Genomic DNA, 15493 nt, shown 5'->3' on the forward strand with positions numbered 1-15493 from the left:
ATTAAATGGAATGCTGTCCCAATTAAGCGAAGTAAACCCTGGCTATTTTCTCGATTGGTTTCTATTTTTTAAGATTTGCCCCAAATAAACGGAATACACTGTATCTTAGTTGCCTTGTCCCCCCCATTCGATTGTTGTTGTTGTTGTCATTTGGTTTTTAGGAGCATTAGCAACTAAGGCCATATTGCTCTGGGAATATGCGGTGATCATTCCCTGACATTGACGCATCCTCCATATTTGGTGGTCACGGGCTCGAACCCCGGTCTAATCAAGAAGCGTGTGCTATGCACTGCTGCTCCTACCCACCTGGCTACGGAGGCACTCCCCATTCGACGTCGCTACTGTCACTAGTTCTTTGAATAGTGTGCAAAATATCGGAATCATTCGGATATTCAGCTACTGTGACCATCTAAGCATAGACAGGAGAAATTTATTGAAATGCGTAGATCACTTCTCACTTCTCCAAAAAACACATGACTCCTTGTCGGAGTAAAGGGGAACCACAACACAGGTTGATCAGAGGCTATTATCCATGTCGGGAATCTTCTTAATCCTCTGATTGGATATGGAAAGCATATTAACTAGTGGGACTTCTCTGAATGTGGCTCCAAAGGTTTTACAGACACCACTAACATTGTGGCATGGTAATCCCTTTCATCCTTAATTTATGCTTTCTAATTAACTAAATTGTCTAAAGGCCAGAGGTGAGAACAATGCATACAAACTTGTCTCTCGTAATCCATTCATTCTACAGAAACTATTTTAAATCTAATTATCAAGTGGAATTCAAAAAGATTCACTATAAAGAAGTTCGTTAAACAAAGGTCCGATTGTAATTAACTCAAAAATGAAGCAATTTTAAAATACATAACTGGTCAATTGTGCCATTAAAATGCTGGGAATGGGGCCCGCTCGCCCCACCATAGTTCCAGCTATAGACAGTCAATAATTGAATTCAGGATTTCATTTGTAAAATAAATGATCATTTCAACAATGGGCTCGCAAATTTTCAAAAAAAATAACAATGGGCTCTCGCGAGTCCACTATAGCTCACACTGGTAGTTATCAATGTGAAATGTTATTTGAAGAGGTGTTCACAGGCTCTAAAACAGTGTAAGAAGATGCAGAATGACAAATCTCACCACATAATGTTTTGTTCCAATGGATGTATCTGGGTGCTAAAATTGCCCAGACCGACCTTCTTATTGGAGTGTTTTATCTCAACCATGAAGTTTGGTGGAAATGACCAGATGTTAAGGGGTTGTTTCAGGCTTGGTTTGATGCTGGTAGTGCCTGAAACCATTCAGTCCATGGCCTACATAGGTGTTTTGGGCAATTATTTGCTAACTACCCTGTGGCTGCACTACTGAAACGGTTTTGTCAGTATCGGCATAACAACACCTTATGACATAATGGACTGGTTTCAGACAATGACATCAAAAAGTTGAAATGGCTAGTTCAGAGCCCAGACAGACCTCAGCCACACTGAATGCTGTGGGACGAACTGGAGTGCTATATTAGGTTGCTGCCAAAATTGCTTTGTTCCAAAACATGCACTGGCAGCTGCTTTGCATTAGGAATTAAGGCAAATTCCAGAAGTTAGTAGAAAATATGCCCAGGAGGATTACAGCTGTAATATAGGCCAAAGGTGGCCATATTACATAATAGGTTTTTGAATTAAAGCCTTTTTTGCAATACGTATCTCAAGAGTATCTTAAAATATATTCTTAATGCTTCTAAAAATAGTTTTTTCATATATGCTAATTTCAGTTAGTACACACAAAAAAAAATTTATACCTTGATGGCAAAGGTGTTGTATGACAGCGTTAGCGGAATGTGCGATAATACAAGACGTATTGCTCCAGGTGGTGGTGGTGGGATCGTCATAAAATTCAAAGACCTAGTAAGATAATTTACCTGAAAGAAAGTGCTATAATTAATATTTGAAACCTGCTAAGGAGTTTTAAATAGATTTTTAAACAGAAAACAAGAAGAGAAAACCCACGCACACACACACTTCATTTAGCCTTAAATAATAATGTGAGAAATGGTAACATCTGTCTCAACAGGCACCTTTGTCAGCTATGTTATCTAAGATGACTTCATCAATGGTGTTTCAGCAGTATGATGACAATCCGTGAATGGATAATTTTTATTCAAAATTATTTGTATTGGGGCTTCATTTGCACCTCCAAACATTATCATGTAAACCGATGAGTAACATTTGAAGGACCAATCTTACTCAAATAGTAAGAGGCCAGCAAATAAGAGATTCAGAAAGTAAGTGAAGAATATTCAGGTACACTTGGGGAACTATCTTCAAAAAACCAGAACAGATATTAGCAAACAATCTATGGAAACATGGGAAATGGTCAATACGTTTCTCATATTAAACAGATCGTGTACACTCAGTATTAATGCCACTATAAAACATTATTCATTTCACTGCCATCAGAGAAACTGCCAATTCTGGAATAAATACATTTCTGTGTATTTATTTCTGTGTATTTCTGTATCATGCCTGCCTAGAAGAGTGCGAACATTCTGGTTTGTGGATGTTGAATGAAAACCAGGAATTCCTCATTGGTAAACCTAATATTTCTCTCTGGGACAGGCCACAAGTGAAAAGGCCTTTAAAAACTTCAGTGCTTTGAATCCAAATTCAGCTCCTACAGAGTGAATGAGTGTTGTTGATTTTGTGGTGTATCAGCACCTCGGGCCATATTACAACAGGGTATTATGTCTGCATTGAATGTATTTACAAGCTGACTTACATGTTGAGCAGGCTGAAAAGGCAAGAATTACTCATAGTGGGAGTGGGTGTTACTTCTACACCTGAAGGAAGTTTAAGAATTCTTCTAGTGGGAATTGAACCCAGACCTCCCAAATGAATGGCAAGTGGGAAAACCACTAGCATTTAACAAATTTCTTAGTCATCAAAGAAATGCCAATACCATATCGTAAAAGAACCAGGCATAAATAGAACAGCTACTTGAAGAATAATTCATATGCTGGGTGCAATTTTATATTGCAAACAAGAAAATTTGGGATCAATGGCATATGTATCATCTACCATCATATAAAAAGATATATGCTTAGTTAAAACAAAGCAAAATTCAGGTAACTAATAAAATCTCAGTTTAAAATTAAATATAGTTTTTTAATTATTAATTTTTTTTTTTATTTTGACAAAAATCAAAAGTAACTTTGATGACTTAGGAGGAATGCAGAAATATAAAAAATAAATTAAAAAACTAAAATAATATATACATATAATTACTACTGTAACAGTGTATATGTACAATATAAGTGCTCAAAGTGAATCTACAGACCCAAAAGAGCAGATGTTTGATACAGAGCGAGCCATTAGGCAAAAAGAACCTATAAAGACTAAGACAGCTTGTGCTGATTTACTGCATTATACCTTATAATGCTATAAATAAACATATAATTAGCAATAAAATAATAAGAAACAAAATGATTATGAGACTAATTATTGATAATAGGATACCTCGAATGGTACGTTTTTTAGGGCTAGCAACATTCAATATATCAAATCAATAATTTGCAAGGCTATCTGTTTCTGTTTGTTATCTGCCTGTTTAACTAGGTCCAAATTATCAAAATTATATGCATTAAGGCAATTATATTTAAATTTAACAGCAAACAGGCAAAATAACAGTTAGCCCAACAGACAACTTTGAAACAAATAATACAGAAAATGAGTCAACAATAAATATCATTTGAGTTGTAGTGTATTCATTATATACATGTGCAAAACAAGGTTTATGCTAACATAAGGGGGAAAGGAGGTAAGAATAAGGAAAGCCATGGCACCTCAGTTTCCCTCGAATTACTCTAACAGATCTTGAGGTATAAAAATTTAGAGTTAGAAATCAAAAAGTGAAAAGCAAAGTTGTTGTTATTTGGTTTTTAGGAGCATTAGCAACTAAGGCCATATTGCTTCGGGATATGCAGTGGTCATTCCCTGACCTTTCCACATCCTCAGTATTTGGTGGTGACGGGCTCGAACCCCGGTCTAATCAAGAAGCGTGTGTTTGAATATACCGGGAGCGTAACTGACCATCCGTTTAGTAAGGGATCCTGGAAAAAATATATGTGTGTGTGTGTGTGTTTTTTTATTATTATTATTTTTTTTAATCCATTTATTTTGTGTAAAAGTATTTAAGCTGAAACTAGTAATATGGATTGGATGAGGGTGGGTGAGGTGTTGTTAGAAAACATTTGTTGAGAGAGCATCTAGATGTAAAGAAAAGCAAATAAAAAAAAATTAATTTCTAACACTTCAGCATGACTGTCCATCCATATTGTATGTAGGGGGTTAAGACTGATTCTGTGCACCCCATAATGCCCAGACATTGGGAAGTTGACCTGTCTGCCTTCCTCTTGATGCACCTGTCTTTAATCCACTAACTTTAGCTGCTTTCAGTAAGAAAAAGTATAATGTCGATTGAAAACAAACATCAGAAGACATGCAGTAACTATTATCCGTTAATGGATAATAGTTACTGCATGCCACGGATTTGATATCCTTACTGATACAAGTAACAAGTATCAATAAGGTTATCAAATCCACGTGTGGACAGGTTTTGCAGCTCCCGCGAACACTAGGTTTTAATTATACTTAGTCGCTTTATTGACTTAATTGTTAGATTAAATTATTTTCTATAAGTAGCTTATAGACCTAATCAAGCTCCGTAGTTTATTTTGAATTTAGATAGCGTGATTTGGAAAGTAAATAACACCGTGTCCATAGATTAACCATTCGTAACTTGGCAATTTGTTATACGATACGTGTGCTAGCGTGAAGTTTAACGGAAAACTAGATAGCGAGTACAGTAGATATCAATTAATACAACTAGATATCAATTAATCAGTAAAATTTATTAATTTTATTAAATTTCATTGTCAATTCAATTGTACTTTTTTAACTAAATAAATATAGTGACCTAGTTATTACAAATGTAACATCCTAAATTAATACATATAAGTTGACAGGGTATAAAAAGTCATATAACGTAAGTCATAATCATATAACTCAGAGATAATATTCGATACTGAAATACATATATATAGTGTTATAACTGCGTTGGGATATAGGTTTAGGGTTATATTTTGTATTGGAATTTTATTGAACTTGAATAGAAATCATGACTCAGACCAGAGCAGCAAAGCAAAAGGCTCAAACTAGTGGAAGTGCTGTGGCTCAGGGGAGAACTGGGGGGGGGGGTTGTTCTCTGAATCATAATCTATTGAAATGCACTGCTTGTTTGATGTTTGTGAAGCAATCAGGAATGGGAGATGATACTGCCAAGGAGAATGCTTTGTGTATGTGCGCGATGTAAGGAGTGCAAGGAAATCAGGTGCCAAATCGGCATTGTTATGGGCTTATATGAGAGCTGAAAGACAGGGGTGGAAGCCCTTGAAGGATTTAAATTGAGGGGCCTATCAAGCTGTCAGCTGCCCACTTCAATGCCAGAGCTTGCATTTGAATATCACGCAACACAGCGGCAACCCCCAAGGCAGAATGCGGTGGTCCCAAAGGAACTAGTTGTTGTAGGTGACTCTATTGTCAGAGAAACGGGGAACATATTGTGCAAAAAGGATAGATGGAACAGAACCAGGGACAAAGGTTGATGACTTTGTAGGGCAGATATCATCCTTTAAGGGCACAAAGGGTAATATTGTTGTACACGTTGGCACTAATGATATTAAGAGTAGGAGACCGGCAGAATTACTTAACAAGTGCAAGACAATGCTGAAAAAAAGCCGTGAGTTAGGATCGAATATGAAAGTGTCTGCAATTCTGCCAAGACACGATAGGAGGGAGTATATGATGAGAGCCTTATCGATCAATTACCCTGGAGAGATTGTGCAAGGCTCAATGGGTAGAATGTTTCTCAGCCTGGTCTGTGTTTGTTAACAGGAGAGACTGCTTCTACAGGATGAGATACACTTAAATAGAAAAGGTGCAAGAATATTTGCTGATGCTATCGAGGCAGAGTTGGGTGGGTCAGAAAACTGCTAGCTTGGGGGAATTTACAAATGTAACATCCTAAATTAATACATATAAGTTGACAGGGTATAAGAAAGTCATATAACGTAAGTCATAGTCATATAACTCAGAGATAATATTCGATACTGAAATACATATACAGGGTGTTTCAGTTAAACGTTTCAGAACTTCTAAGAGGGGTAGGGTACATCCTGACAACTCGAAATCATATAGCAATGTGGGGTCGGAAATGCTTTCCTGAAGCGGTGTTGTACACAGAAGCACCATAAAGAAAAGAGACCGTAAGTGAGAAATCGTTTTAATAATACATGAAAAGAAGCAAAAGGTACATGGATTAAAGTAAGTGTTCGAAGTTTCTTCCATGGGCTACAATGCACACCTCACATCTCCGACGCATGGACATCCGAACATTCTGGAATACTCCAGGCGAATTTCGAATTTCTTGAACAAGAACGCCAAGTTAGTAGGATGGATGATTACACGAACGCAGAGTTAGCCGATATGCATTTGGCGTACGGGGCTGCAAATTGTAGTGGGCCAGCCGCACAGCGTTTGTACGCGGAACGATATCCGACGAGGCGTATTCCCAGTCATAATTTCTTTGCAAGACTGCACCAGAGGTTAGCTGAGATAGCTGAGAGAGGTTCATTTGAAAGAGCCGACAGGGACAGGGTAAGAACAGCACGGACTCCAGCCCGTCGAACAGAATGTGCTGCAGCATGTACAGGGGAATCCAAGAACGAGTACACGAAGTCTAGCAAAGGCAGTCCGGGGTTTCCCATTGCAAGCGTCTGGAGGATTCTCCGAGAACAAGACATGCATCCGTTTCACGTTGCAGCGTGTCCAGACACAGCAACCGGAGGATTATGCACCTTGTATTTTGCTTTCGCACAGTGGTACCTTAGAAAATGTGTCTACAAATCCCTTTTTCCTGCTGAAGATGTTTGTTTTCCGATGAGGCATCCTTCACAAGGGAAGGAATTTTCAACACGCATAACGATCATATCTGGGCGGTCAAGAACCCGCATGCAATACGACGTCGTGCAGCACAGATTCGATTTTCGGTCAATGTATGGGCCGGTATTATGGGAGATCACCTCATCGGACCTTACCTGTTACCGTGTCGTCTAACCGGACCTATCTACTTGATCTTTCTGCAGCAAAGTATTGCCACAACTTTTGAGAGATGAACAGATTTCTGCATCGACACAACAGACAATGTGGTTCCAACACGATGGAGCCCCTGCCCATTATAGCGGAGATGTTCGTAACTACCTGGATTGTCACATTTGGTCAACAGTGGATCGGACGTGGTGGTCCTGTGGGTTGGCCTGCTCGGTCACTCCGACCTATCATGTCTTGATTTTTATTTCTGGGTCATATGAAATCGCTAGTTTATGACACCCCTGTTGACAATGCTGAGGAGCTGGTTGCAAGAATCGCAGTAGCTGCCGAAGAAATTCGAAATTCGCCTGGAGTATTCCAGAATGTTCGGATGTCCATGCGTCGGAGATGTGAGGCGTGCATTGTAAGTCCCGTGGAAAGAAACTTCGAACACTTACTTTAATCCATGTACCTTTTGCTTCTTTTCATGTATTATTAAAACGATTTCTCACTTACGGTCTCTTTTCTTTATGGTGCTTCTGTGTACAACACCGCTTCAGGAAAGCATTTCCGACCCCACATTGCTATATGATTTCGAGTTGTCAGGATGTACCCTACTCCTCTTAGAAGTTCTGAAACGTTTAACTGAAGCACCCTGTATATAGTATTATAACTGCATTGGGATATAGGTTTTTAGGGTTATATTTTGTATTGGAATTTTATTGAACTTGAATAGAAATCATGACTCAGACGCAGAGCAGCAAAGCAAAAGCTCAAACTAGTGGAAGTGCTGTGGCTCAGGGGAGAACTGGGGGGGGGGGGGGGTTGTTCTCTGAATCATAATCTATTGAAATGCACTGCTTGTTTGATGTTTGTGAAGGCAATCAGGAATGGGAGATGATACTGCAAGGAGAATGCTTTGTGTATGTGCGCGATGTAAGGAGTGCAAGGAAATCAGGTGCCAAATCGGGCATTGTTATGGGCTTATATGAGAGCTGAAAGACAGGGGTGGAAGCCCTTGAAGGATTTAAATTGAGGGGCCTATCAAGCTGTCAGCTGCCCACTTCAATGCCAGAGCTTGCATTTGAATATCACGCAACACAGCGGCAACCCCCAAGGCAGAATGCGGTGGTCCCAAAGGAACTAGTTGTTGTAGGTGACTCTATTGTCAGAGAAACGGGGAACATATTGTGCAAAAGGATAGATGGAACAGAACCAGGGACAAAGGTTGATGACTTTGTAGGGCAGATATCATCCTTTAAGGGCACAAAGGGTAATATTGTTGTACACATTGGCACTAATGATATTAAGAGTAGGAGACCGGCAGAAATTACTTAACAAGTGCAAGACAATGCTGAAAAAAAGCCGTGAGTTAGGATCGAATATGAAAGTGTCTGCAATTCTGCCAAGACACGATAGGAGGGAGTATATGATGAGAGCCTTATCGATCAATTACCCTGGAGAGATTGTGCAAGGCTCAATGGGTAGAATGTTTCTCAGCCTGGTCTGTGCTTGTTAACAGGAGAGACTGCTTCTACAGGATGAGATACACTTAAATAGAAAAGGTGCAAGAATATTTGCTGATGCTATCGAGGCAGAGTTGGGTGGGTCAGAAAACTGCTAGCTTGGGGGAATTGACAAATGTAACATCCTAAATTAATACATATAAGTTGACAGGGTATAAGAAAGTCATATAACGTAAGTCATAGTCATATAACTCAGAGATAATATTCGATACTGAAATACATATACAGGGTGTTTCAGTTAAACGTTTCAGAACTTCTAAGACGGGTAGGGTACATCCTGACAACTCGAAATCATATAGCAATGTGTGGTCGGAAATGCTTTCCTGAAGCGGTGTTGTACACAGAAGCACCATAAAGAAAAGAGACCGTAAGTGAGAAATCGTTTTAATAATACATGAAAAGAAGCAAAAGGTACATGGATTAAAGTAAGTGTTCGAAGTTTCTTCCATGGGCTACAATGCACACCTCACATCTCCGACGCATGGACATCCGAACATTCTGGAATACTCCAGGCGAATTTCGAATTTCTTGAACAAGAACGCCAAGTTAGTAGGATGGATGATTACACGAACGCAGAGTTAGCCGATATGCATTTGGCGTACGGGGCTGCAAATTGTAGTGGGCCAGCCGCACAGCGTTTGTACGAGGAACGATATCCGACGAGGCGTATTCCCAGTCATAATTTCTTTGCAAGACTGCACCAGAGGTTAGCTGAGATAGCTGAGAGAGGTTCATTTGAAAGAGCCGACAGGGACAGGGTAAGAACAGCACGGACTCCAGCCGTCGAACAGAATGTGCTGCAGCATGTACAGGGGAATCCAAGAACGAGTACACGAAGTCTAGCAAACGCAGTCGGGGTTTCCCATTGCAGCGTCTGGAGGATTCTCCGAGAACAAGACATGCATCCGTTTCACGTGCAGCGTGTCCAGACACAGCAACCGGAGGATTATGCACCTTGTATTGCTTTCGCACAGTGGTACCTTAGAAAATGTGCTACAAATCCCCTTTTTCCTGCTGAAGTGTTGTTTTCCGATGAGGCATCCTTCACAAGGGAAGGAATTTTCAACACGCATAACGACCATATCTGGGCGGTCAAGAACCCGCATGCAATACGACGTCGTGCAGCACAGATTCGATTTTCGGTCAATGTATGGGCCGGTATTATGGGAGATCACCTCATCGGACCTTACCTGTTACCGTGTCGTCTAACCGGACCTATCTACTTGATCTTTCTGCAGCAAGTATTGCCACAACTTTTGAGAGATGAACAGATTTCTGCATCGACACAACAGACAATGTGGTTCCAACACGATGGAGCCCCTGCCCATTATAGCGGAGATGTTCGTAACTACCTGGATGTCACATTTGGTCAACAGTGGATCGGACGTGGTGGTCCTGTGGGTTGGCCTGCTCGGTCACCCGACCTATCATGTCTTGATTTTTATTTCTGGGGTCATATGAAATCGCTAGTTTATGACACCCCTGTTGACAATGCTGAGGAGCTGGTTGCAAGAATCGCAGTAGCTGCCGAAGAAATTCGATTTCGCCTGGAGTATTCCAGAATGTTCGGATGTCCATGCGTCGGAGATGTGAGGCGTGCATTGTAGCCCGTGGAAGAAACTTCGAACACTTACTTTAATCCATGTACCTTTTGCTTCTTTTCATGTATTATTAAAACGATTTCTCACTTACGGTCTCTTTTCTTTATGGTGCTTCTGTGTACAACACCGCTTCAGGAAAGCATTTCCGACCCCACATTGCTATATGATTTCGAGTTGTCAGGATGTACCCTACTCCTCTTAGAAGTTCTGAAACGTTTAACTGAAGCACCCTGTATATAGTATTATAACTGAATTGGGATATAGGTTTAGGGTTATATTTTGTATTGGAATTTTATTTAACTTGAATAGAAATCATGACTCAGACCAGAGCAGCAAAGCAAAAGGCTCAAACTAGTGGAAGTGCTGTGGCTCAGGGGAGAACTGTGACATAAGCACTGGGAAAGGAAAAATGAGAGTGGGTGTGTGTTATAGGCCTAATGAATCTGATGAGTATAATGAGCAATTGTGCAGAGAAATAGAGTGGGCTAGTAAATTAGAGTCTCATAATTGGGGATTTTAATTTCCTGGATATTGACTGGATTTTATGGGTTGGTCACACACACACTAGCAAGGCTTTTGTGAATTTATTGGATGATTGTTTTCTACATCAGCATGTTTGGGAGGCAACTAGAGAGAGTAATACTCTTGATCTGATTATCAGTAGTGATTCTTCATGCATCAAGAATCTGCAGATAAAGGAACCACTAGGTGGCAATGATCACAGTGTGCTGAAGTGGGATTTACTCAAAGAGGTAACTACCATCAGGGGTAAAGGGAAGGGTTTTTGCTTTAGTAAATCATAAAGGCGACTATGATGGACTGAGACAGTATTTAAATTCCATACAGTGGGACCAACTGATGATGTTACCAACAGCAAATTCAAAATGGAAAGCATTCAAAGAATTAATCTTGGAAGCTACTAAGCTTTTCATACCAACAAAGAAATATTGTTCAAGATTTAGGCCTACTAAATGGATGTGAGATGAACTAAGTAGACATGTGACAGAGAAGAAAATTGCATGGGATACATACATGTAAATTAACATGTGACACAGAAGCCTATGATAGATATAAGCTGGTCTGTATCCAAGTTACAAATGAGGTTAGGCAGGCGAAGGCAGATTACGAGAAATCTTTGGTAAAGGATGCAAAGAGTTCTTTATTTATGTAAACTCTAGAAGGAAGGAGATAAATCAGATTGGTCCACTTGATATCGATGGTTCAACTGTTGATGATCCTGTTCAGGTAGCTAACAAACTAAATGAATATTTTTTGCATCGAAAGACACACATGAGGAGTTATTCAGGGATGGGAATGCCAAAGGTGTATTCAACTCTGGCAGTAATCTAGATAATCTTGTAATAAATGAGAGTAAAGTGGAGGAGAAATTGTTGAAAATAAACACAAGAAAGGCACCTGTGGTAGATGGAATCTATTCAGTTATAATAAAGGAGGTGGCAAAGGGAGTAAGCAAACCTATAGCCATAATTATGAGAGCTTCCCTGGACTCAGGGGAGGTAGCCATGGCCTGGAGATGTGCAAATGTGAACCCAATCCACAAAGGAGGATCAAAGGGGGAGTAATTACAGACCAAATAACAGGTCTGTAATTACAAACAAGTAATTACAGACCTGTTATTTTAACCTCTGTTCCAGGGAAATTAATGGAGGCACTGGTTAAGGAAGCACTGCAGGATCATCAAGACAAGACTTCAGTTATAGCTTGGACACAGCATGGGTTTGTTAAGGGGAAGCCTTGTCTGACTAATTTGATTGGATACTATGCCGTAGTTACAAAGGAACTGGATGCAAAGAATAACTTTGATATCATATATTTGGATCTTAGAAAAGCCTTTGATACTGTTGCACATGGAAGACTGCTGCACAAATTGGAGCAGTGTGGCATTGGAAGCAAATTGCTGCTATGGATAAAGGGATGGTTGAGTGGGAGAAGACAGAGTGGTAATCAATGGAAACTGCTCTTCGTGGACTAATGTTATTATAAGGAGTCCCTCAGGGTTCAGTGTTGGGTCCATTGTTGTTTTCTGTATTTATAAATGATACTGATGGTGGTATATCAGGCTTAATGTCCAAGTTTGCAGACGATACAAAGTTGGCAGGGTTGTTAATGACACTAATGACAGTACACTGTTGCAACAGGATCTAGAAAAGTTGAGCAAATGGGCTGAGAGGTGGCAAATGAAGTTTAACATTGACAAATGTAAAGTATTACATATGGGAAGCAGTAATCCCAGAGTAACGTATCAACTCTGTGGTACCACACTGACAGTGGTAGAGAATGAAAAGGACCTGGGGGTAATTGTGCAGGCAGATATGAAGTTTTCTGAGCTGTGCAGACGGTCTGCAAGAGTAGCTCATGGTGTCTTGTCAATGATATACAGGAATTTTTCTAGCAGCGATACAGGTCTGGAGGCCTCATTTTAAGAAGGATGTAGAGTTGTTGGAACGAGTACAGAGAAGGGCAACAAGATTAGTGAATGGAACAAAGGGTTTCTCTTACGAAGAAAGGCTTAAGTTTTGCAAATTACAGTGTCTGGAGACTAGGCACCTGCGAGGTGATCTGATTGAGGTGTATAAAGCCTTGAATGGTTTGAGCATGCTCAATGCAGATGGGATTCTTCCTCTTGCTCAGAATAATCGCCTGAGAGGGCATAAATTGAAATTGAGGAAAGACAGTTGTAGGATAGATGTGTGGAAGTTTGCCTTTAGCCAGCGGGTGGTTGATTGCTGAAACAAACTTCCATCTGTCGTTTTAGAAGTTAATAGCTTAAATATATTCAATGCAGAACTTGACAAACATTTGGAGCGAGTGGATGGATGAAATAAGGATTCTTTTTTTTTTTTTTTTTTGGTTGATGCTACATAAGCTTGCTTTCTTGCATTATGTGCCTTTATTAATGCAAATGCTAATGGTCTTTACTTTTCGTCTCTTATGTTCATACATATTTCCCAAAAATGCAACCTACAGTAGTGAAAATAAAGTGTGAACAAGTTTCCTCTTGTTTCCCAATCCTTAACCTGTCCATGGTACTTTTTTGTATATCACCATAAAAAATTGGAATAGGCATTAAAAAGCAAAAGGCAGATAGTGCACTCTATCAGAAACACTAAGCATAATCACTAAATTAACTATGGCATGGTATGTTTTAAGTTTGTGCATTTATGGCATGGTATGTTTATTAGAAGCTATTTTCTTTGCTTTTCACTTTTTGATTTCTAACTCTAAATTTTTATACCTCAAGATCTGTTAGAGTAATTTGAGGGAAACTGAGGTACTATGGCTTTCCTTAAGAGTTTGAATTTTTTGTCTTGCTTTTTGTCACGTACCAAATTCATCATATGGAAGTCACAGAATTGTTGTAGTTACTGAACTGTCAGATCCTTCAATTGTCACAAGCTGAATTTTTCCATATATCAAATTTTCTTGCACTGAATTAACATGAATCTGTTCTTAAACTAGTTACACATTTTTCAAAACTTCAAAAAAGGTTAGCATTAGCATTAGTAGAGGCATATGATGCAAGAAAGCAAGCTTAAAACAGCATCAGCCACAAAAAACCTTTCCCATTTCATCCCTATATTTATTCCAAATGCCTGTCCAGCTCAGCCTTAAATTTATTTAGGCTATTAGCTTTCACAACAAAAGATGGAAACCTGTTCCACCAATCAACTACCTGATGGCTAAAGGAAAATTTCCGCACGTCTATTCTACAACTATCTTTCCTCAATTTGAAACTGTGCCCCATCAGGTTCTTAGTCTGAGCTAGACGAAGAATCCCATCAGCATTCAGCTTGCTCAACCCATTCAAGGCCTTATACACCTCAATCAGATCACCTCACAGGTGCCTACTCTCCAGGTGCTGCAATTTGCAGAACTTAAGCCTTTCTTGGTAAGAGCACCCCTTTGTTCCCCTCACCAATCTTGTTGCCTTTCTTTGTACTTGTTCCAGCAACTCTACATCCTTCCTAAAATCAGGCCTCCAGACCTCTACGCAGTACTCTAAGTGTGGCCTGACCATTGCCTTGTATAACGGGATAATCACCTCCCTGTCCCTGCTAGCAAAATTCCTATATATCATTCACAAGACTCCATGACCTGCCCTGACAGCACGTCTGCACTGCTCAGTGAACTTCATATTTGGCTGCACAATTACACCCAGGTCTTTTTCACTTCCCACTTCCCTGAGTGTAGTACCACCCAGTTGGTACATTTCTCTTCGGTTATTGCTACCCGTATGCAGTACTTTGCATTTGTCAATGTTAAACTCCAGTTGCCACTTCTCAGCCCATTTTCCCAACTTATCTAAATCCAGTTGGAGTAGCATACTGTCGTTAACACCCTGCCACCCTTTGTACAATTTGCAAACTTGGACATTAAACCTGATATACCTTCATCAATATCACTGATAAATATGCAAAACAACAATGGGCCCAACACCGAACTCTGGGGAACTCCACTAATAATATTTGTCCACGAAGAGCAGTGTCCATTGATTACCACTCTCTGTTATCTCCCACTCAACCATCCCTTTTTCCATTGTAGCAGTTTACCCTTTATGCCATACTGCTCCAATTTGTACAGCAATCTTCCAGCATGGCAACAGTATCAAAATCTTTCCTGAAATCCAAGTATATGATATCAAAATTATTTTTGGCATTCAGTTCCTTTGTTACCACATCATAGTAACCAATCAAATTGTTCAAATAAGGGCCCCCTTTGACAAACCCATGCTGTGTCTTAACTATTACCGCAGTCTTGTCTAGATGATTCTGCAGTGCTTCTTTAAACAGCGATTCCATTATTTTCCACGGAAAAAGTTAAAGTAAGAGGTCTGTAGTTACTTGTTTCACCTTTTGAATCTCCTTTGTGAATTGGTGATACATTTGCACACCTCCAGTCCATGGGGACCTCCCGTGAGTTGAAGGGAGCTCTCATAATTATGGCTAAAGGTTTGCTTACTTCCTTTAATATAACTGGATAGATCCCGTCCACCCCAAGTGCCTTCCTTATGTTTAACTTCAACAATTTCTCCTCCACTTTGCTCTCAGTTATTACAAAATCACTTAGCTCCCTGTTAGCATTTGATAAACTTCTGGCACTCCCCTCATTGAATAATTGAATCACAAAGAAAAGAATCCCCTCACCTGGGGATTCTTTTCTTTGTGATCGATGTAAGGAGTGCACCGATCTTAAATTACAATTTG

General features: G+C 39.8%; 1 protein-coding gene across 1 annotated transcript in view; it reads right to left on the reverse strand.

Moving 5' to 3' along the window:
* The window catches only part of Mppe (Metallophosphoesterase), a 69324-nt gene that overhangs the window by 30456 nt on the left and 23375 nt on the right, over positions 1-15493 (reverse strand). Inside the window, exon 5 of the mRNA XM_090378564.1 lies at positions 1798-1917. Within this exon, the coding sequence (XP_090234690.1) occupies positions 1798-1917 (120 nt within the window). The remainder of the gene's footprint in view (positions 1-1797; positions 1918-15493) is intronic.

This window comes from Mastigoproctus giganteus, chromosome 7 (assembly GCF_048544385.1).
Source record: "Mastigoproctus giganteus isolate SK-2022 chromosome 7, ASM4854438v1, whole genome shotgun sequence".
Lineage (NCBI taxonomy): Eukaryota > Metazoa > Arthropoda > Arachnida > Uropygi > Thelyphonidae > Mastigoproctus > Mastigoproctus giganteus.